Source organism: Perissodus microlepis, chromosome 13 (genome assembly GCF_051167445.1).
Source record: "Perissodus microlepis isolate ML-2025 ecotype Zambia chromosome 13, ASM5116744v1, whole genome shotgun sequence".
NCBI lineage: Eukaryota > Metazoa > Chordata > Actinopteri > Cichliformes > Cichlidae > Perissodus > Perissodus microlepis.
The window spans coordinates 3,690,204-3,713,959 of NC_140473.1; the positions used below are offsets into that span (position 1 = coordinate 3,690,204).

Consider the following 23,756-nt stretch of genomic DNA (forward strand, 5'->3'; position numbering starts at 1 on the left):
CACAGCCTCCCAGACACTGTTCAGAGAGGTGTACTGTTTTCCCTCCTTGTAAATCTCACATTTGATGATGGACCACAGGTTCTCAATGGGGTTCAGATCAGGTGAACGAGGAGGCCATGTCATTAGTTTTTCTTCTTTTATACCCTTTCTTGCCAGCCACGCTGTGGAGTACTTGGACGCGTATGATGGAGCATTGTCCTGCATGAAAATCATGTTTTTCTTGAAGGATGCAGACTTCTTCCTGTACCACTGCTTGAAGAAGGTGTCTTCCAGAAACTGGCAGTAGGACTGGGAGTTGAGCTTGACTCCATCCTCAACCCGAAAAGGCCCCACAAGCTCATCTTTGATGATACCAGCCCAAACCAGTACTCCACCTCCACCTTGCTGGCGTCTGAGTCGGACTGGAGCTCTCTGCCCTTTACCAATCCAGCCACGGGCCCATCCATCTGGCCCATCAAGACTCACTCTCATTTCATCAGTCCATAAAACCTTAGAAAAACCAGTCTTGAGATATTTCTTGGCCCAGTCTTGATGTTTCAGCTTGTGTGTCTTGTTCAGTGGTGGTCGTCTTTCAGCCTTTCTTACCTTGGCCATGTCTCTGAGTATTGCACACCTTGTGCTTTTGGGCACTCCAGTGATGTTGCAGCTCTGAAATATGGCCAAACTGGTGGCAAGTGGCATCTTGGCAGCTGCACGCTTGACTTTTCTCAGTTCATGGGCAGTTATTTTGCACCTTGGTTTTTCCACGCGCTTCTTGCGACCCTGTTGACTATTTTGAATGAAACGCTTGATTGTTCGATGATCACGCTTCAGAAGCTTTGCAATTTTGAGACTGCTGCATCCCTCTGCAAGATATCTCACTATTTTTGACTTTTCTGAGCCTGTCAAGTCCTTCTTTTGACCCATTTTGCCAAAGGAAAGGAAGTTGCCTAATAATTATGCACACCTGATATAGGGTGTTGATGTCATTAGACCACACCCCTTCTCATTACAGCGATGCACATCACCTAATATGCTTAATTGGTAGTAGGCTTTCGAGCCTATACAGCTTGGAGTAAGACAACATGCATGAAGAGGATGAAGTGGACAAAATACTCATTTGCCTAATAATTCTGCACTCCCTGTAGAGCGCACTACACAAATTCAATTTATGGATCCGCTGAACTTAGCACTCCAAACTCATTTCAAAAATGGCCAATTATGGGCCAAGCAAAATAATATGGTGGTAACCAAAGTACTAACATCAAGATTTAAATAGAGAATTCAAAAAACAGTGACTGCCTGACATGATGGCTACATCCACCCTTGAAATAGAGCCTCTGAACTTCACAAAAGACCCTTACCTAGATCACATGACTTAGTGGTGATAATGTAGCTCACACAACAAATGTGTCATGTAAATGGAATTAAAAAAGTAAGAAAAACAGCAATTTATTCTCTTTGTTACATAAAACACTTAAAACACTGTCTATAGTCAAATGCAGAAATAAGTGACCTCTCCCACTTTACATCTGCGTAGATCACGTCTAATTTCATTTCAGTTTACATACAAAGTAGGTAACATGATAATAATGTTTGTATTAACTATGTGATGGAAAACATGACCCATTTTACCTCCTATACAAAAGACTTTTAGCGACTTTCAGTGTCTATGCAAAAGTCTTTCTGCATGCCCCCACAGCTTCATTATTTCTGTATTTTTTTTGTCCATGTGGGTGTGATCTTCCAACATGTTACAGTGTATGTATTCATGTATACTATGTATCCCTGGTCTGCGTGCGTGTGGTGCAGGTGGGTGAGGGAGTGGTAATTAACAATGACATCTCCTGAGCCAGGTCTAATCAGTGCTCTCTTCTCTTCATATGCTATATTTATCTCTCCTCTCTGTCCCTTCTATCATAGTTATTATCACTTCATCTCTGTCTTTATTCACCTCCTCTACTCTCTCTTTTACCATCCCTTTATTTCTTTTTCACTTATTCTCTGGAAAGATGTGATTACAAAAAGAGGCAATACAACAATAGAGGCTACAGATGTTTCCTCTCACCATAGCTTGCTTGGAAATATAGTTATTCTCATCTATTATTCCTTTGAGAGGGGAAGAGGTGCGAGATTGATAGTTTAATCAGCTTTTAGAAAGCTTTGTTAATTGGAAAATTATGTTGCAACACTAATTTGACAGTCAAAGGTTACATATTTTACAGTATATGGTATATGTGCGAGTGCTTCAGGTTAATTAGAATTTTTTTCTTCTAATTTTATAATAGTGTTAAAAATTGAGTCTTCACTCGATTTGTGAGTGTGCACGAGTTAAATGTGCCTTTTACATGGCAGATTAGATGAAGTGACAGCTCATCACACTTTTCAGACAAAAGGCACTAAAAAGGTGCTAAATGAAATTAATCATTAATTTGATGTAACTATGAGTATGTGAAATGAAAGGTGAAAAAAAATGTAAGAACACTGACATAACAGTAACAAGTCAGATTTGGGACTTTGCAAATTTCTTCTATGAAACTAATAAACTTGCTAACATCCAAGCTACTGTTTGCTAAAGAATTGAAGGCTTTGGTCTGTCACAGTCTTGCATAACTATGTGCATCAAACTCTTTTCAGTGTATGTGCCTAAATGTCTAAACTGGGTTTAAATTTTCTGTCTATATGTGACAGAAAAGTAACAAATAGTTGTATGTAACCACTCTGATTCATGTGCAGGCACATTACAAACTGAAGAACTGTCACTGCTGTGGATTTGTATCTGAAAATAGTTTGCACCATTTCAACTTTGGGTAGTGGTTAAGCTCAGAATCTGAACATGTATCCAGTTCACCCAGAATCATTTTTGCTAAATTTCAAGTCTTTGGAGAAAAGAAAGATCACCTACTCAGGAAAGAAGTAAAGTACAATAAAATGCAGGGTTTGTATTACAAATCTAATTATATCTTATCTGCTAGGCAACATATCAAGCAATATAACCAACTGAGCTCACTTTCACTTTCAGAAAATCCACAGAGAAGTGTGAAATTGTCCGTAGTTAATGCGTTATTAAATGATTGGAAGCTGGGAAGATCCTGTTACAATGGGTCCACTTTGTTCCTTTTGTTATATGTTTTCAAATCAGATGATATTCTTCAGCAGATAGTTTTCCTAGAGGAGATGTAGATGTTTCAGAGGCGCTGGCAGCATAATATACTGCATCTTAAGAGATGCAACTTCTGTAACATATTTCTGTATCTGGTTATGTTTATGGTGTTTCGTTATTTTGAGCTTCATGTCTCTTAAATCTTTATATGTCTTGTCAATAATGTGAGATATTTTCTTTGTTGTGTCAGTTTGAATACCAGAAATGCAATGACGTAAGGTTACAAGGTGACTGAGGTCCTTATGTCCAAATTGGCTAAAAAGCTTAGGGGCCCTAGTTGCAGAAACAATCTGCTAAACAAAGTCATCTGAAAATGCAAGGAAATTTTGAAATATACTGACTAGTTCAGGCGACAGCTAGGCAAACTACTAGAGCTGCTGCTTTCAAGTTTGGAAACTTTGGACACCAGTTTATGATCATTTTATTAAGACTGTCAATCAAATGTTGATTTCGCTTAATTTATGCACATTTTTTTTTGCAGAGCTGGCTTGTGTCATCATTATGGATGCCATTTGATTTAAAAGACGCTTATTTCTCTTTTAGTAAAGCGTAAAGGAATAAACAAAAATATACATGGCGATCTAAAAAAACCAATATAAATAAAATGCAAAAAAATTGTTAAATATCATTTTTGGTGAAAATAGCTAATTTAGGCTTTGCGTTCAGGCCCAGTTTGATCACAGATCAAGTGCAAACTCTAAATTGTCTGTAGGTGTAAATGTATGTGTCTTTTAACCATACAACAGGGTGGTAGCACCTTCCCCAAGTGCATTCTGGGAGATTTTCTTTGCAAACATAAGTGGTTATATATAGCAAATTGATGAATGAATGGAATTTGAATCATCACTGAAAGTGATGACAGCAGCATTTTTTACTTATATCGCTGATAATTAATGTGATTGTAACTTTAGTTGTGGAATCACACATCTCAAAGAATTGTTTGTGCTTCAGTTGCTGACTCACCTAAAGGGTGACATGAACATGTCATTGTCTCTTTGTGTTATTTAAACTAGATATAAGCTTTTCTATTCCTCAGCCATTCCACGCTGGATGATGTCTTCTTTAACCATGTACATGTATGACCTGCTCACTGGCCAGCAGAAGGCAGGGTTGTAGCATCCTTTGTCTCTAACCCCGACTCACATACTTACATACTTACATACTTACACACACACACACACACACCTCCAGCCCTCAAGACAAAGTTACGTATGTAAGTGGAAGGCAAAGGGACAGAAACTGTATGTACATTCATGCATATTTGTGTGTGTGTGTGTGTGTGTGTGTGTGTGTGTGTGTGTGTGTGTGTGTGTGTGTGTGTGTGTGCATCTGGCACAGATGGGGGAACATGATAACCTTGTCTTCATGTAGGTCTAGGGGGTGGAACAGAGTAGAACATGAAGTTTCAGTCCTGCCAAATCCTGGCTTTTAACTGGCCTCAGAAACACATGGAAACAGACACACACAGGCACATACACACACACATGCGCGCGCGCACACACACACATATGCGTGCACACAAACACATAGTAAGGCCCCAGACACTGAGAAGCATGCAGCCAGGTCCAAATGTGTGTATGGGCATTGGGCCAAAGTGTATGTGTATGTGTGTGTGTGTGTGTGCCTTGATGGAAAGCCAAAGAGTGATAGGTATAGAGGTTACAGACGTAAACAAAGAGAGGAAAGCTTTAAAGGCCGAAAAGTGCACACAGGGTGGTTTGGAGGGTCAGTTTTTAACATTTTAACAAAATTGCCAAGAAAAAACAAAGAAGTCAATCGAGGCTAAGCTCAAAGAAGTAAAGTGAGAGTAGGCAGAGAGAAACGTGCGAGTCAAAAGTAAGTTGCAGTTTGTGAGACAAGAGAGGAGAGAAGTAAAAGAGAAAAGTAAGGGGAATAAATTGAAAGGACCACAGAAAGTAACAGTATGAAAAGATGGATAGTGTGTTTGTGACATAAATAAGGAAAGGAGAGTAGAGGGAAACAATGAGGGAACAAAAAGAGAAAGGTCACACAAGATAAATAATGTGAATTAAAAAATAAATAAGTAAGGGATTAAGAAAGAGACCAATGTGAGAAGAAGAATGGATGTCTGAGTTTTTAAAAAAATGTGAGGGGGTGTGAAAGTACAGGAAAGCCTCCCCCAGCGCCCACCTGTCTAGCTGTAATGGGATCCAAATGTTGAAAGGCCTGGAAGTTACATCGCTTGGAGAGTCTAAGGGATGAGATCTTGGACTCCAAATCAGACCACTGATTACATGGTAGAGTGGTAGCATGTCACGTGACCGTGGTTTGAATACTATTTGAAAGTTTTTGTTTCAAACTTCGATTTGTTTTCACTCACTGATAACTCAGCGAAAATACTTGGCAGTGTTTAGGCACTAAAAGCCATTTGGTTAAATTAAGGGAAGGATTGTGGTTTGAGTTAAAATTTACCCTTTCAAAAAATTTACCATGAAGATGACACTTATTTTGTGACTCTCACTCAGACTCCTGTAAAGTATAAGGACAATAGTACGTTTATGTCCTTTGTACTTGTCGTATAAGTGAGTCTGTTGTGTTTATTTTTATTTTTTTTTTACCACGCAGAAGAAGTTTGTTACAGTTGCAGCAAGTGGCTGCCCCTCCCTGAGCCTGGTTCTGGGAGACGTTTCTAACAGTTACGTACTGTTGAGTTTTTCCGTCCCACTGTCGCCAAATGCTCACTTATAAGGGGTCATCTTCTTTTTGGGATTATCTCTGTATTATTGTATATGTAATCATTTACAAAGCACTTTTCATCAGTATATAATTAGACAGTATGCATATATAACTATCCACAAGTGTACACACACAGTACACACAATAAAGTAAACAATGTAAACTTCATAAACCTAAACAACAAACTGCATTTTCGCACTGACATTTACACCCTGTGATTAACACCACTCACTGTGGTCTCTTTATAATTGTTTGTTTCTTACTTAAACTATTCCAGAATTTTACACCACATAGAGATATAGGAAAATATGTTCTGTTCATCTGAAACTTGTGAATCTTTTTTAATTTCATAATGGTTACTGGCAACAACAGTTGAAAGAAGTATAACACGAATGACAACTTGGCCATTAGGTCTCCACTTGTCCATGTCTACAATATAATATAATCTGGAATTTAGTGTGATGTGGAAATCTTGTACATGAAATCCTAATAGAACAGTGCACATTTAAAAATATTCTACATTGGTTTAACAATTGAATCAAGCTAATTACATATTAAAGTGTCGCATTATCTGGACACATAAAGTAGATTTCTAGCTTTCTATATACCTTTTTTTTTTACCCTTGTTGGTCATAAGTATAATGAACAGCAGATTCTCTGCAGAACTGAGCAGACAGAAAGAAAAGAGAAAAGCCAAGAAACTCTGTTTAAAGCAGGGGTCTCAAATTCAAAAGAGCTGGGGGCCACTGTTGGAAACTGCTATCTCATTGGAGCGCCATTCTGGTGTTACAGTAAACACAAACAGACAAACAAATAAAAGACCCACAAATATTTCCAAAAATGTAGGTTTTTTAATCCGCTCTGCCACAGTGTTTGCTGACAGGCCAATGCTGTTGAATAACCTCTTTTTTTCTGGACATAGAATATCAGCAACTGACATCATGCTATCCTTCAGAAACTGCACTTCAGTGAATGGCTTTCCCACTTTGGCAATTAATTCACCAAATTAAATAATTCCTAACCACACCGATTATAAATTACCAAAGAAATAGCTGTCTTAATTGTGGCGCAACTTACAAGTCCAAATTGCGTTATATTTTACAACAATTCCACAAAACCCCTGGTTTAGAGGATAACACAACAATGTCAGCACAAATGATGCAACACATGCACTGTAAACCCGAATTAGTTGACTGAACTCAAAACTTTTGTGGAAACTGATTACCTTAAAAGATTTAACTACACAAACTCATCTCTTCTAAGTATGGGGGTACTCAAAATTTGTATTTATTGTTAACCTAAAAATTTAAAATTATATTTTATATTTTATTAATTGAGCTTTACTCAAAGACTGTATACTTTAATTTCAATATTTTTGTATTTCTTGTAGTTTATTATTTTTGATGCAACACAATGCAATTATACTACAACCTAAACTCAAATTATATGATTATTAATTAAAAGATATTTATGTTTCAATGTTTGAGTGTAGACTACTAAAAAAAAAAGTACAGAAATTCAGTTACTTTACATTTTGTTTATTTAACATTTTTTCACGAAAATTTAAAAACATCACAAATGTTTTTATAAAACCACTAACATGGACATGGGCACCATAAAGTGAGCATTATAAATTCAGTATAGAACATTTATCTTTTTATAAAATCACAAAGGACGACATCAGTCCTAATTGCAACTTTCACAAAATACACAAAAATGCAAAACAAAAAGTCAAATACTAATCACTTTTTTTTTAAAATAGAAATGAAAAACAATTTTTTAAAATGGGTACAAAGACGATCAGCTTCCAAATAACCAGATAAGGCAGTCAAGTATAGGAAAATTAGATAAACTGATGGAGTTAAATCCACCCAAAGCCTGTAGTAAACTTAGAGTGCTTTAAATAAAGTGCTTCAAACAAAGTGCTCAGTAACAGAGTGCATGTCCTAACAAACATTGCCTTATATTCTATATTCAAAGGCAAATGTGTGAACCAGCTTCCTGGGGTCGTCTAAATGCAGAGCATAGATCAAGCCAAACAATAAAGCAAATGCATCTGCAAATCTGGGAATATCACGCATCACCTAGTCGCCTTTCACCACAACAGCCATGCTTGAGGAAGTAAAATGGACTGGACTGGCCGTCGGTAACCACAGTGAGAAGGGCAACTGGAGTGTCAATTAGGGTCGACTCATCCAATGCGTCCGCCTGGAATAGACACAGTATCAATGGTAAATGGCCTGTATTTGTATAGCGCTTTACACATTCAGTCATCCACCCATTCACACACTGGTGATGACAAGCTACATTGTAGCCATAGCCGCCCTGAGGCGCACTGAGAGAGGCGAGGCTGCTGGACACTGCGGCCAGCGGGCACTCTGACCACCACCAGTATGCAACGGGTGAAGTTTCTTGCCCTAGGACACAAAGACCGAAACTGTCGGAGCCAGGGCTCGAACCGGCAACCTTCCGATTACAAGACAAACTGCCAACTCTTGAGCCACGATCGCCCCAATTAAATAAGTAAGGTTGGTTTGAGAGAATGAGACAAGCATGACCTGTAATCTAGCAAAACATTCAGCAGTGTAGTGGGTTACTTTGTAACGAGTTAGGGTACTCTACTTTTTTGAAAAATGTACATTAACTAAAGCTAAAGTGTTAGCTTCTTGCACTACATAATTTGTATGTTTGTTATTTTTCGAAAAAAAGTAATTTTTTATTTCATGACTTTATCTCAAAAAGAAACTAAATCTCGACTTCAGCCTGGTTTTTGGGCCACCTGCAGCATAGCCGAAGTGCTGTGATACGCCTGTGCCCTGCTCCTGACCCTGTGTGTGTGTGTGAGGGTTTTCTAAAGAGAGGGTATTTTGCTTGTACAATTTGGTAGCTGCTAGGGTATTAAATTGTATTTAAAAAAGTCCATGGCATTTTATCTCACTGGCAGAATTTAAGTGATGCAAAAATACACTTACATTACATGTCTTAAAGAATTCTGGGTCCTCCTCCCGCAGGTATACAGGAAAGGCACGAAGCACTGCAATGCATTTCACGTTGATATCAGGCGCCTCCTAAAAAGGGAAAAGAAAAGTTTATTTAACGCAAAGTTTTCAGGTGTCATTCTTTGGGGAGAATACATGTTTATGAAACTGCATGACATCGGACTCTACTAAATTTTGGAGACATTTCTTTTAAGATACAACCTTTCTGTCTCTTGTGATAAAGAGTCTGTTTCTTAATCATTTGACAAAAACCCTACACGGTATTTTAAAATAGTGTTCTCCAGATCTATATAGAACATGGGGTTCAAAGCAAGGAAAAATTGTGTGTTTATCAGTGAAACTTTTAATTTGTGTTAATTTTATCATTATCAATATATGAAATCTGCACCTTAAGGGACTTAATGAATGGTTTCTTCTAAAAATTAGAAATGATTGAGTCATTTCACATCATATGAAAATATAAATTTTTAATACAAATTTGGCCCTACAAAAATGGAAACTCGAGCGAATATCACAGTAAAATTGTTGATTGAGATTTACACATTGGATGTATCCTCAGTGATTTGGTACAATTATACAACATTATTTTATAAGAACTGAACAACTGATGAAACAACTTACTTATGTGACCACATATGAAGTGTTATTACTTACCACAAAAGGTGAACTGTGCCACTGACCCTTGGTAGATCTGCACATGATAAAAAAAAATGCATTATAAATACTAACACAGCTATTAATAATTAAACTGGCGGGGTACATTTAAGATGTTAATGTCACAAAATAAAATAGACTGGTAGAAAGAAGTACAAGGTAATGGTAATGGGGGGAGCCATGAAAATATATCTTTTCAACATGATTCAGTGTGACAAAGCAGGGGCATAATTTAAAAAAACCCCCAAAAAAACCAGGTCTTTTAACCTAAAAATGTTTTAATGGCCATGAAGAAAGGACTCTTCAATAGATCTTTCAACTCACCTGTGTTTACGGTCTCCACCTGAAATTAATTGCAGTCTGAATTTTTTTTCTTCTGTCTTTTTGTCTTCGGTCTTCAGCCTTGGAAGAAAAAATAAAAATATTGAAAACCTTATCAGCATACTAAATATACAACACCTTGCTATATTTCAATTGTTTTAGATAGAAGTTGCCACTGCTAGCTAAGTCACTTTTGAACGATGCTAATGAGAAGAAAAACAAAAACCTGCCGAACAATGAGGCTGCTGTTGTGAAAACGCCAACTTTCTTGCGTTGGCAATGGGTCGTTAAAATATCACTAAGACACTTTCTTTATGTGCAATTCTTATTAAAACTGTGTTTTAATCGGTTAAAACTGTAAAACTAACGACATCATCGGTTTAAAAAAGAGCGTGAACAACAGTGAACAACTACTCACCACCTGGGTCTGTGCTTTTTAAACAACAGCGCATTCGAAAACAAGTTATTGGCTGCAACATATTAATATACTTGCTTATTTTACGGAAAAAATAAACATAACAAAGGTTCCGTTTTACTTACAAGTTTCTCCAAATGTGCTCTCCAGTCGCTCGAGAAGGGCAGCCATATTGAACAGAATTTTCTGTCAACGTCGTTCAGGTTAGAGAGAAAACGTCATGACGTAGTTGACGTACACATGCGGAGCTCGGAAAAAAAACATTTACTCAAAAATCATAATTAAGAAAGCAGTATTTACTCTTAACTTCTAACCCATGTACAATTATAACTGTTTGAATCGTTAACAGAACAGAAAAGTTTTAAGTTGTTTCAACTTTGTGAGGAATTTCAATTGTTATAGCCACAAACTTTATAAGTCAGGTAGACTGTTGGGGTTTACAGTGTGCTATAAAGAGATGTAAATCATATTTCATAACCTCTCTATGCAGATGAAATAAGGAGACCAGGTTGGAAAATACAGTAAATACAGTATATGCATCCATCTTCTTCCGCTTATTTGGGGCCGGATTGCGGAAGGCAGCAGCCTAAGTAGAGAAGCCCAGACCTCCCTCTGCCTGGCCACCTCCTCCAGCTTGTCCAGGGAACACCAAGGTGTCTCAGGCCAGCCGAGAGATATCATCTCTCCAGCGTGTCCTGGGTGACCCCTGGTGGGACATGCCTGAAACGACTCACCGAGAAGGCGCCCAAGAGGCATCCTCATCAGAGGCCCGAACCACCTCATCTGGGCCCTTTCAGTCGAGCAGCGTCTCTACTCTGAGCCCATCCTGGATGGCTGAACTCAACATGTTCAAACATGGTGTTTGTTAAGGCTAGCCACCATTATGAGAAAGCTCATTTCCTTGTAGATCTTGTATCCATGATCTTGTTCTTTCACTCACTACCCAAAGCTCATAACCATAGGTGAGGGTGGGGATGTAGATCGAGAGCTTCATTTTTGCACTCAGCTCCCTCTTCACCATGACAGACTGGTGCAGCGTCTGCAGCTGCAGCACCAATCCATCTATCGATCTCCCGCTCTCCCTACTTGTGAAAAAGACCCTGAGATACTTAAACAGACCATGACTTTGAGGTACTGATTCTCATTCCCGCTGCTTCACACTCGTCTGCAAACCGTTCCAGTGCAAGATGGAAGTGACCACCTGATGAAGCCAACAGAACAACATCAGAGACTGCCCAAAGGAAGCCTTCTGGCATTTGGCTTCATCTAGAAATTCTTTCCATAAAAATTATGATAAGAATCAGTGACAAAGGCAGAGGCTGTTCCTTCGAGTCACACCCCTCCAGGTCTTATTGTTGTTTCCCACATGAACAAGTCTCCCACTAAGACGACAGTCCCCAGGTGGAGCTATCTTTTGGTGCACAGTTCTCAGACCCAAAGGTGAGGGAACAAACCCTCTCATCCACCAGGAAAAACTTCAAAATACAGGCAGCAAACCAAAGGGATACTACGATACCCACCCCAGCCCAGCGGCTCTCACCAAGGGCAGCTCCAGACTGAGACAGAGTCCAGCCCCTCTCCAGGAGACAGCTTCTGGAGCCGAAACGATGCGTTGAGGTGAGCACGACTATATCTAGTCAGTACCTCTCAACCTCTGGCACTAGCTCAGATTCCTTCCCCACCAAACCCCTACGGTGCCTCCTATGGGTGGTGGGTCTACAGGAGGGTGGGCCCATGTTCCTTTTTCAGGCTGTGACCAGAGGGGCCCCATGGACTAAGCCCCAGGCCAACAGGTGCTCACCCTCGGGAACCCCCGATGACCCTGTCTAGGGCAAGGTGTTCTGTTCCGAAATTGTGAGTCAAACAGTATTTGCCTCACTTCCAGATACAGACAGACAAAATGGTGATGGCTAAACAACCAGACATTGTAATAGTGGACAAACAGGAAGACGGCCGTAGTGATATACATAGCGATACCAAATGACAGGAAGAAGGAAGACAAGAAGCTGGAGAAGTACCAAGAGGGAAAGAGGGTAACTTTTTAATACATGAAAATCCAAGACATATTAATGATAATTATTAATGACAAGTTGGCTACTTGAACAGGGCATACATAGATAAGGACCAAGATCATACAGTCAGGGAAAATGTATTTGAACCCCGGCTGATTTGTACGTTTGTCCACTAACAAGGAAATGATGAGTCTATAATTTCAATGGTAGGTTTATTTGAACAATGAGAGACAGAACACTAACAAAAAAAATTAAAAAAAATTAATTCGCATTTTCATGAATGAAATAAGTAGAATAGACAGAAAAGGTGACAACAGTTGGTGTGATTATTCGCAAATGGAAGAACCATAAAATAACTACCAATCTTTCAGTGATAATGAGAATGGTGTGGAACCAGCTCAGAACTAATCGGGAGGAGCTTGGAGGAAAATCAGCTGGGCCCCAAATAATTTTTTCCCTGACCATATACATATACATATATATCATTTAACGTTTGAACATTCACTGTGACTCTACAGTGACATCACTTACATTTTTTTATTCACTTTTTTATTGTGGACTACAAACGCCACCATCCACACAATACTGACAAATAAACTGTTAAACTGGGTAGCTCATACTCATATAGCCTAATTTCACAAATCACAGATTTTCACAGTCTCATGTTTAAAGGGAAAAACTAAACACATTTAACATTTCTTCTGTTTCTGGTTGCAGTGACTTTCATGCTATTACTTCATACAGTATTCCATGAGTTTTATAATCGCCTGAAGATTTGCAAATTATATTACTAGACTAAAAGTTCTTCTCATATTTTTAGCACAGAGTTCAGATCTGCTCTGAACTTTGCGAGGACATCTCCAAATTAGTATATTTCCAAGTGCTGTTATTTTCACCTGTGTAGCTTTTCCTGTGCTCTAAAGCTGCTGTCATTTGATCACGACATGCACCAGAGACTGTCCCGCTGCAAATGATCAGACAACCTTATGAGTAATTGAGTATTCAAAGCACTAAAAAATGAGTCATAACACTAGATATGATATTTATTTGATATGGAAATGTTTATACATATGCATCACAGCTTATTAATTATTCATATTGTCTTGTTTTTTTCTGCTTGTCTGTAATATACATTATGTATTCTCTCCCTTCGACAGACACATCTTTTGAAATGGGAAAAAAAGAGGTAAAAAAAGAAGAAAAGGAAGGATCAGTTGGCATCTCTCACTTTGACTACAAAAGAGTGAATGAGGGAAAAACTTCATTATATTGGCGAGTGACAGGAAATGTGAAACACAGTGACAGAGGAAGAGAATGAGGACCTTTTTTCCCTCCCCACCTCAGTTTCATGTCTCTCTCGCTGCAAAACAGAAAAAAAGAAACTCTGTGGACCATACGATCTACAACACACACACATGCACTGACCCCATATCTCCCATGAACAGTGCCACCGACCATCAACTGTCATTTTTATTCAGCGTCGGACTCACTCCGTAATCACCCTGACAGATAATGCACTGCCACCATGTTGCTACAGTGCCGTAAGTGAAGAAACAGCAAGTTAATGTCTTTATCACCGGTGTCACTGTTCTTCCAGCATTTTAACATTAAAAACTTATATTGCATGGTTATTAACTTATTTTGACAATAATTAATATTTGCATAATGTCACATTTACTGTCCCTTTATTAAAGTCACAGTGGCATAGAACGACCACATGATTCACTTTAGATGATTTCTTACAGTTTTCCAAAAGCATGTCCAGGACTCAGACGTCAGACAGTTCTAAAGCACAATCATTTCAAACATTTTCTGAATTTTTATAGTTGTATAAATTGGATAGTGCACCTATTTCTGTTCCACCATATTTTATTAGGGAATGTTTTGATTTTTGCACATTCGTTTCAGCTAGAAAGGACACTGATATTAAACATTTTATGAAAAACTATAATCATCATTCATGAGATTACTACTACTACTACACTAAAAAATCAAGCTGCTGCTTAGATATTAATATATTTCTGATCTATCAACAACACATAGCGTAAAACATTCTAATGATAACTCATTGTTTACTAAAAACTTTGATCTTCACATACAATTTGTGTATAATATAACAGTTTTGTGTTATGTTACAGCTACACTGTGTGACTGAACTGAACACTGAAGTTCATTGTCAGGGTTTCTGCTGAAATTTGACTTACAAGCAGGGTTCATGTAGTTGCGCAGTGTATAGGGCACCGCACTGCAACAATAAAAAAAAAGAAAGTAAAGATTTTCGATGTTTTTATTTATTTTTTAATTGGATCTTTTTCTTTTACATTAGCAGAACTCATGTAAACAATTTGCATTTAATTTACAATTAATTCCTATTTTGTTTCAGCTTTTTAAAATTTGAAATGTGACACTTTTATGGCATGCTTAATATTTAAAGGTACAGTGTGTAAAATCTCACCACTAGATGTCAGTAGATTGCAGATTACAGTCGACTGAATTCTGTTTACTATAAAATTCAGTGTGCAAATGTAATCAAACAGTTCATCAGAAGAAAAATACGAATTTTAGGACACTCAAGCCTAACATTAGATGGCATAACATTAGCTTATAGATAGTAGGGTCACATCTTTAATCTGGTGCCAATTAGTAACTGCGACAATATCAGGAATAAACGAACATGTGTATGCACATTTTCGTGTGTTAGAGCCCTGACTTCAATTTAAGAGATGAGGCTTGAGGTAAGGAGGTAGATCTTTCCCTCGTGTCTACCTCATCCCTTCTCAGATGATAAGACACTGGTACAATCTTTCATATCTTGAGGCTCCACAGCATACAAGTTCCCTTCTCGTCCACCTTTAGCATTCTACGTATGTGGCTAGCCTGTAGCCTCTAAAATACTTTATCAGGATTCATCAGTTTCGTAGAAGATGTAATTGCATACTAGTCAATGTACATTTTTTTTCAGCATTGTTTTTTTCTATTAAATAGCCTCCAGAAATGACTCACAGACTATCAAACTGATATTACCTTAAAGTTTTAATTTTATTTTAATTTTATTTTTTTTAACTTAAAGTAAACTCATTGTGTTGTACTGTATACTGCTGTATGTTTAGTATTATGTAGCCCTGTTTGTTTTACGTGACTATTAGATCTGATTGCTTCTTTTACTTTTTGCAGAATCACTTTTCAAGACCTGAATTAGCTCTATGTACAGCAAAACTGAATAAACTCAGGGTTTAAAAGCATCTAATTATTACGTTATACGTTATAATATTTGTTAAAAAATCATTTTAGAATTCCACCTGTGCTTAATTAAAATTTTTTTGATGAACGATGCAAAAAAGGACAATGACTTGTTTAAAAAAATTTTTTTAATAAAATGAATTCAAGATTAATTCCATTGTTCATTAATCATCTTTCATCCTCATGACTGTAAGTTTTTTTTTGAGAGCTCCAGTAGCGCCATCATTCCTGTTCTTAGTACTTTACATATTTCAGCCACTGCATATGTCTTTTCAATCTATCAGCAAGGATCCAAAATATTCATTTGCTTTTTCACATGATTGTGTTCTCCTTGTTACTGTACAGTAACGGAAACTGACAGTTAAGGCCGCTGTTTTCTGCATAAAGGCACTGTGCAGTTTTTCTGACTGGGGTTTACTAGCTGAGGTCATCGTGGGGTTGTATGTGTGTGAGTGTGTGAGGGGGTTGGGGGTTGGGGGGTTGGACTGGCCACTGTCTTTTTATTTATTTTTGCTTCATTTCTGGCAGTAGGCTGCCATGCTAGTGTTATTGGGTCCCACAGGGAAATGTGTTCAGCATCAGTCACTGTGTGTTTGAGTATTTTTTTATTTGTTTATTTTTTATTTTTTGTTGTATGTGTGCGTGTGTGTACCAACAGCACAGTAATCTGTAGGTGGGTCATCATTCTTAATGCAGTCTGTGTCATCAGTTCCCGTGACAACAGGGGGAATGATGCAGCCGATACATATGAAACAGGGTGCCATGCATAAACATGGACGCTGCAAGAGGAGGAGGGTGAGGGCAGCACGGGGGCGAGGTTATATGGGGGATGTGTGTGTGTGTGTGTGTGTGTGTATCTGGTCTCTCTCTATTCCTGTTTATTATTCATCAGCCCTCCCTCAGTGTGCTGTCACTAGCTCCTCCTCCTCCTGATATGAGTTTATATGTATGTGTGTGTGTGTGTGTGTGACGGATGGTGACAGCGTCAGCGGATGGGGGATCAAGATTAAGATCAAACACAGCTCAACGTCACACTCCGTCAGGTTTACTGGACGCGTATGGCCACACACACACACACACACACACACACATGGTCTTTAAAGGTTTGAGTCTCCCATCCTCCCAAATGAAAAAAGTATTTCTCAAAGGTGACAATAACGGCATAAATAAAACAACATACTCAAATGTGGGGGGAAAAAAACACACTGCAAGAGTAAAAGAGATTATTACACAACAACTATTGTTGCTGGATGAACGTTGAGTTGAAAGTCCAGTAGCTAAAAATGGGTCCTGACAGTACTTTTCTCCAGAAATAACCACCATAATCACAAGAAGATTAGCAGTTTAAATCTGGTACGTTATATATAGCGGCATAACCTGGAGGGCAATACTACAGAACAGAGCAGACATCAATGATATGATGCTGACTGAGTCATGTATACCTTGACAGGAGGAGATGGGGTGGAGGTGTGTTGTAAAGCGGTTTGCAGTAACTGTAGGCCTTTAAAGTACTCTGATTATCACATCTTATATAAGATTTGCTAATTGGAAACACACAAAGGTATCAGCACAGCCTTCCAGTGATGTGGACAGGCTCTGAGATCAGTTGATATGCCAGGATTTCTACCGTGCTTGATTCTGTGGTTTTTCTCAGTTTTCCTTTTCAATCTGATTCCATCCATAGGAGCACTAAATGTATCACTTTGACCACACTTTAGGCACAGTATAGTCAAAGGTAGTTTAGCTTCTAGTTATTAGTTTTGACATCATAGTTCAAGTACAAAAAGACTTTGTCATGGCCACATATGACATCATGTCACATTGTTTGGAAAGTTTAGCACCGTAGCACCATTTTCTCACTCAGTCCATGCAACTGATGATCTGTGTTCTCTCATACAAGTTCACGTTCAGTGAGGTCACAGAACAGAGACATTCAGATGGAAACACATCCTAAGTAATAATTCTCTGTTTTTTAAAGCATTTGCTATTGGAGCTTGCTGCATTTTAACACTGACATGTTTAAATTCCTTGTTTGTTTCAAACAAGCCGGACATCTTCCAGCTGCTTTCTGAACATGTTGTGGCTCACTTAATGTAGTCCTTTTTCTCTCCACGTGTGCCTCAGTGAATATGTGCTTTTATCAAGATGTGCGTGTAGTATTTACAGGTAGCATGGGCAGTTGCTCTTTATTTGGTTAATGCACACACACACACACACACACACACACACACACACACACACACACACACACACACACACACACACACTCACACACACACAAACAGCAGAGGCAGTGAAGGCAGATATGGCCTCCTCACTCCACGCAGACCATTCCAAAGGGAGATGTTTTGAATTCACTCATTACGTTGGGGTCGTGCAGGGTCAAGTTCAATGCCAGGGAAAAAGAGCGGCTACATTAAGGACACATACACATGCACAGCCATCCAGTGAGCACAGCACGAGTAGAATTACATCCAACAAAGCTTGGGATTTCGGGTAAATACACTAAAATTAGTCTCATTGTGTTATGTGAATTTCAACAGGGGAGAGAAAAAAGGCCTAAGAATGGCCGATATAAAGCAAATGGACGGATGGAGGTTTGGCAAAAGGTCAGGCTGGGGAGCTGGTTTGGTGGAGAGAGCAAATTGGCTGGATAGTAAACATGTCTGGGAGGTGTGTAATAAATGCCATTAATATGCATCACAGTTTCTTAACCATGGTAACTGCACTGATTCTTCCCACTGAGATCTTTGGACCTCAAATTTCTTGTTGTGCTCCTGAAACCATTTTTGCTTTGTGGCAAGGCACACAAAGAGCCATCAGGCAATAGGTAGGTGTTACATATCAATGTAACATCCACATGGATGGTCTGATCCAAGGTTTCACAAAACATTACTCAAAGCATCACACTGCCTCTGTGGGCTTGCCTTCTTCCCATAATGCATCATGTTGCTACATGTTCCCCGGATAAACAACTCACAACTACCCGGCTATCCAAGTGATGTAAAAGAAAGCACGGTTGATCAGGCCAGAGCCTAGTTCTGATGCTCATGTGCACATTGTTGGTGCTTTTGGACAGGGGTCAGCTTGGGCACCCTGGTTGGTCTGCAGCTATGCTGCCCCATGCACAACAAACAGTTATGTTCTGTGTATTCTGGCACCTTTCTATCAGAACCAGCATTAACCTTTTTTGCAGTTTGAGGTACCACACCGGTCAGCCTTCACTCCTTACCTGCACCAGTGAGCCTTAGCTGCCATGACCCTGTTGCTGGTTCATCACTGTCCTACCTTGGATCACTTTTAATAAATACTGATCTCTGCATACTGGGAACACCCCACAAGAACTGCAGTTTTGGAGACGCTCTGATTGTGATTTCTCATCTAGCAATCTCAATTTGGCCCTTGTCAAACATGCTCAATATGCATATATATCTTAAAGGCACTTTGGCATAAAACATTTTCAGAAAATTTTCTCTAACTAACTACCAAAATTACCCCGGGCTTATTTTTGCTTCCAACTGTATGGAAACCTGCTCTTTAGAGATGAAAAGTCCAACAAAGTAGTTTATATTATATTAAAACCCTCCTGAAGCTCTCTATCCTCTTGCTCACTTTCTCCTTTAGAGCCTTTATTTTCTGTTTGTCAGAGTGCATTAAACCAATGACATATGTCCAATGATTCTCCTGAAATCATTTGCAGGTAATTTTAAAATATGTTCAGGAACCTGAGTGGCCAAAGGGGAAAGGTGCTGACCAAATTCATTATTCATTTCTTCCCCTTTACTGTAAACTTTTTAACTATCCTACAGTCTTCATTGTGCTTTTTTCTCATTCTTAATAAAGTCCAGTAACAGGCACAAAAAACGTTTCCAGATCCTAATAAGAAATAATTCCAACTTCACAAGCTTAACTTTTCTTTGGGCAGAATTTTTGCAGTTTCTGGTGGCCAGAATATTGTTTGGTCAAACGTCATGTTCCCATGCACAGTCCAGTAATAACAGGTCGGCTGCCCTTTGCACAGCCACAGATGGTCAGTTTGAGCAGCCAGCTGGTGGTCAACTGGCCCCGGCAGCAGCAGTTGTTCTGGTGCTCTCTGACAAACCAATGTTGGTTTTAAGACCTCATTATGGTGACAAAGTCAACCGCAGATTTGTGGGAAGTTTTTGGATGACTACCAGCATATATAGAAAAAGGGATTTTTGTTCTGCTGACAGCTGTTATGAATCTCCTGACCGCAGTGGCTTTGAAAGTCTGGCTACGGCCGTCTACTAGAAATCTTTTATTGTGGAATTTAAACATGCAAGCAGGTTTCTGCTAAACAAAAAAAGAAAGAAAAATGTAACTTTTCAAAAATTCCCTCAAAGTCCTCTGAATCAGATCCATTCATGTGGTAACTGGATGCACTGCAATGGAGTGACTCAAAATGTGCTTAACTCAGCCTGTGTCTGCTTTAGAGGATAGTTAATGGTCCATTTCCCTGCACACTGCTGCACCATCTTCATCAGAAACAGAAAGAGACAGAAAAAAACAGGAGTAATTAAAATGTCTTTACTTGTAGCTTAATTACGAGCCAGCCAATGAATCTTTTTGTCAGAGTAACTCTTTCTCCCGGCTCCCCCTTTTTTGCATAAAACAATAAAACCTCTGTTAAAAATGTAATTTTCACTTTGTTCAGATTAGATTCAGTCAGCTTTTTCCCCCCTCCTTGTCTAAGTTGAAACGTTAAATCAAATCAAAGACGAACAAGCGCCTCTTTTTCCTCTTCCTTGTGTTTTACTTCTGACCACCCTCCCCTCCCTGAGATTCCCCTACACTGTAGCCATGGAAATGGGACTTTGGGGATGAAAAGAAACCATAATTTTGTGGCGGGATTAATTTGGAGACATGAGCAATACCAAATGAAATCCCTGTCAAAACCTCTGCTGATTCTTTTCATCGCTTGCAGATCCCTGAGAAATCTGTTCCCCATGGCGTTTGTGATTTGACAGTCCAGTAGTTTTGGACTTAGTTCCCCCCTGATACCTCTGACATGATGACATTAAGTGGTTGCTGAGACAGGCAGCACCCATATTTCAATCACCATTAAGCAGAGGATATTTGGTGTTAGTTTGAAAAAAAAAAGGAAGAAGAAAGAAGCGCTGGTGACAAACAGACATTCACAGATACAACAGCAGGCAAACAACTGTAATTACATTAGAGAGCGAGCGGCAGCCATTTCCTGCGAGTGCGGGGAGGTAAATATAGTCCACATCTGACCTTAGATCTCTCAAAAAAGTGTGGGCTGATTGTTTACTGGTGTCCTTGTCGGATGCCCTTTTTTCACATCAGTCCTGTCAGCTGGAAGAACTTTATACTTCCTCAATACTTTTTACTTTGACAAAAGCACCACTGCAAGAAAAGATATGAGGAATGCCGTCATCAAAAAGATGTCACCTATATAGAAATGGTGTAAATGGGGTCACTGTGACGTGGTATCAGTTCAACTAATTGTTGCAGTTTTGTTTTTTTTTGTGGGGGGGGGGGGTTGTTTTATTTTGCTTTGTTTTATTTTATTTTACTTATCTATATATAATTTTTTTTCCTGTAATAATATCTGAATGATCTACATGGGAGAGTATGTATAACTATATCTATGTGTTTCCCCAACACTGTTCATACACGATGTACATACAGTATTATTATACACTCAATTTTTTTTATTAATTTCCTCCTCTATTTTATTTGAACTCTCTCTTCTTGTTGGTTAAAATGTTATTGGAAAAGCAATAAATAAATCTTTGAGAAAAAAAAATTGTTGCAGTCCCATTTTACATATGGCTGTATGTCTTTGTTCTGAAACTTCCCAAAAGGTAGCCCTTTAACGCCAAGTGTATGATTTTTGAAACATCATCAGTGTGATTTTTTTCATATACAATCAGATACATGTGATGCTACTGTGAGCAATAAATTCCACAAAAATGTAGCAAAAATTATAAAAATTAAAACTCATATATTTAAATTGATATTTAATATCCAGTTATTTTTTTTAATGTTGTGATCTGGCAGTTATTTCATGGTTCAGGCTTTGCGGGGGTACAGACAGCTGCAACAAAACCCCGTCAGAAGAATTCAGTGACAAAGAAGTAACTGCTCAATTGGCCTATATTTTATGGTCCTGTATTGTAAGGTATCGTACCTTATAAATCAAAATCTAAATAAATCTATATTATGCAGTATATTTGTAGAAAGGCTGGACGCCCCACACACAGTGTTCACAGAACGTTCCTTTATTCCTGGCCACACAGCAGTGTACTTTCTCACACACGTCCCACTGCTGCTCTTCCCTGGCATTATGCACATGTTTTGAAGCCTTCTTCCTCTCCACTCCAGTGTCTCTAAGTAGAGAGTGCCATCAATACTACTTGTCCACTCACCTGCCTGGCACCGCCCCTTGAGCTCATTGCACCACCCCTCCCCTGCAGGTGAGCCAGGACCACACCTATACACAAAGCTGCATTTACTCATTAGTCATTATTAATATCTGGCTCTCTTCCACAGTGTGTCTTTTGTCCTATCTAGCTCCCATCATCCCCAGCTGGGCAGGGCAGATAGCTGCTCCTCGCTGAGCCTGGCTGTGATTGTTGGGGCTTTTGCTGTGTTATTGTAGATCTATTGTATTGTATATTTAGAGGTGACTGTTGTTGTATTTTGGTGTTATATAAATAAAACTGAATTGAACAGCATTCTATATCACAGCTTTGATTTTAGATCATCACTGATAAACACCCTGTCCGAAAGCTTCCTGATATGTCTTGGTAAAAATATAGTTTTGCTAAAAATATTCCAAAAGGATAAAAAAATGCAGCTTTCCCAATTGAGTAATTTTCTTTCCAACTCCCTCTTCATCCTTCACACAGCCATCAACGCCCACAAATCACACCTTGCTTGAACACGTCCACCTTTTTGTTTGTGTACCAGAGAAAATTATGATGATTCTTCTCTGCTGCTCCATTCAAATTCAACATGTTACTTGTACTTACACACACACACACACACACACACACACACACACACACACACACACAACGATGCACACATGCACCCACACAGAGGGAACCCAACACTGCAACCCACATCAACTGGGACTTTATGAGTCTCATATCTTCCGGATATACCTGCACACTACATGGCTTACTCCCTATCCACCTGAAATCCAACCAAACAAAGAAATATATTCCCTCAGCAGAGATCTCTCTTACTGGAGGCTTTGCAACCACCATCTGAGCTCTATTTAAGCAAACTTCTAATGTTGGAACCTGCATTCAATTTGAGACCTGGAGAAAATGGATCTAACAACTCGGTAGGGAAGCCATCACTGTTAGAACTTTATGTGCTGTCTTAGCGGGGCAGCTGAATGCTGATTATGTTGTAAGCCTTTTTTTTTGCCTCTCGGATTCTCCCTGGAGTCTCTCCTGTCTTGTCCAGCTGTACTTTGCAGTAAGAAGACAGTGGAGGAGGGAAAGTTAGATGAAGAAAACTTTCACAGAGAGGCAGAGGGGCTCCACTGTAGGGGGGGAAACTGTGACTGAAGGATGAAGGGCAAGGGCTGTGGAAGAAAAATGGAGGGTAAGGTCAGTCGACTGTACCTGTGACGTCTAGCAAGTTTCTGCGAGATCAGAGGAACAGTTTTCTAAAATGTCGCCCTCAGCATCCCAAAACTGACATGCAGCCTTCATTTACATATCCTCCTCCTAAACACACACCGGAGATTTGCCTGTCAAAGATGCGCTTCTGCTGCCAGACAATCCAACAACTTTTGTCTCATTTAACTTTCATACCTTTTTAGAAACCTGCTGCAATACATTATGGATGATCTTGAAGGTCAAGACAAGAACACAAACAGGAAAAACCACTGTCCACCGACTTGTGTCATTCCTCTAACTGAAAAACACAGCACAGAGATGACAGATGCTTCATGTTTTCAGCTGCAAGACCTGAGTTCCCAACTGGACTTTTTTGTTCTGCAAGTGCACCCTGTCCATTGGTATAGAGTTGGAAGGGTGAAAGGGGCTGTCCCTTTGAAATGATAAGTAGAGTCTTCCTACACTGAGGGACTGTCATTGAAGTCTTTGTTTGCCCGTCAGTGGCTCTGAGGCGTCTGTGAACTTGAGGGTCGGCACGGAATAGAAATGACCATGTAACCTAGTTCGAGGTCACCTAATGAAGGAAAATGTATTCATATATTTTCGTAGTTGTATTAGTTCATGCAATATGCTTCCCTTTGTAGCCCAAGGTTG

At 39.1% G+C, this 23,756-nt stretch overlaps 1 protein-coding gene and 1 long non-coding RNA gene across 14 annotated transcripts in view; one reads left to right on the top strand and one right to left on the bottom strand.

Moving 5' to 3' along the window:
• LOC146374509 (uncharacterized) overlaps window positions 1-23,756 on the top strand; it is a 462,267-nt gene that overhangs the window by 218,215 nt on the left and 220,296 nt on the right. Inside the window, exon 6 of one of the 13 annotated variants that reach the window (XM_084948999.1) lies at window positions 13,398-15,568. The exons of the other annotated variants lie outside the window; for them this stretch is intronic. Within the exon in view, the coding sequence (XP_084805125.1) occupies window positions 13,398-13,430 (33 nt within the window). The 3' untranslated portion in view covers window positions 13,431-15,568. Of the gene's footprint in view, window positions 1-13,397; window positions 15,569-23,756 lie in introns of those variants that run through there. 13 annotated transcript variants of the gene reach the window in all.
• Window positions 7,176-10,534, bottom strand: LOC146374510 (uncharacterized). The gene is made up of 5 exons (XR_014802006.1): window positions 10,354-10,534; window positions 9,817-9,894; window positions 9,493-9,529; window positions 8,812-8,907; window positions 7,176-8,047 (listed from the first exon to the last, which is right to left on the bottom strand). It is a non-coding gene; the product is annotated as an uncharacterized LOC146374510 (long non-coding RNA).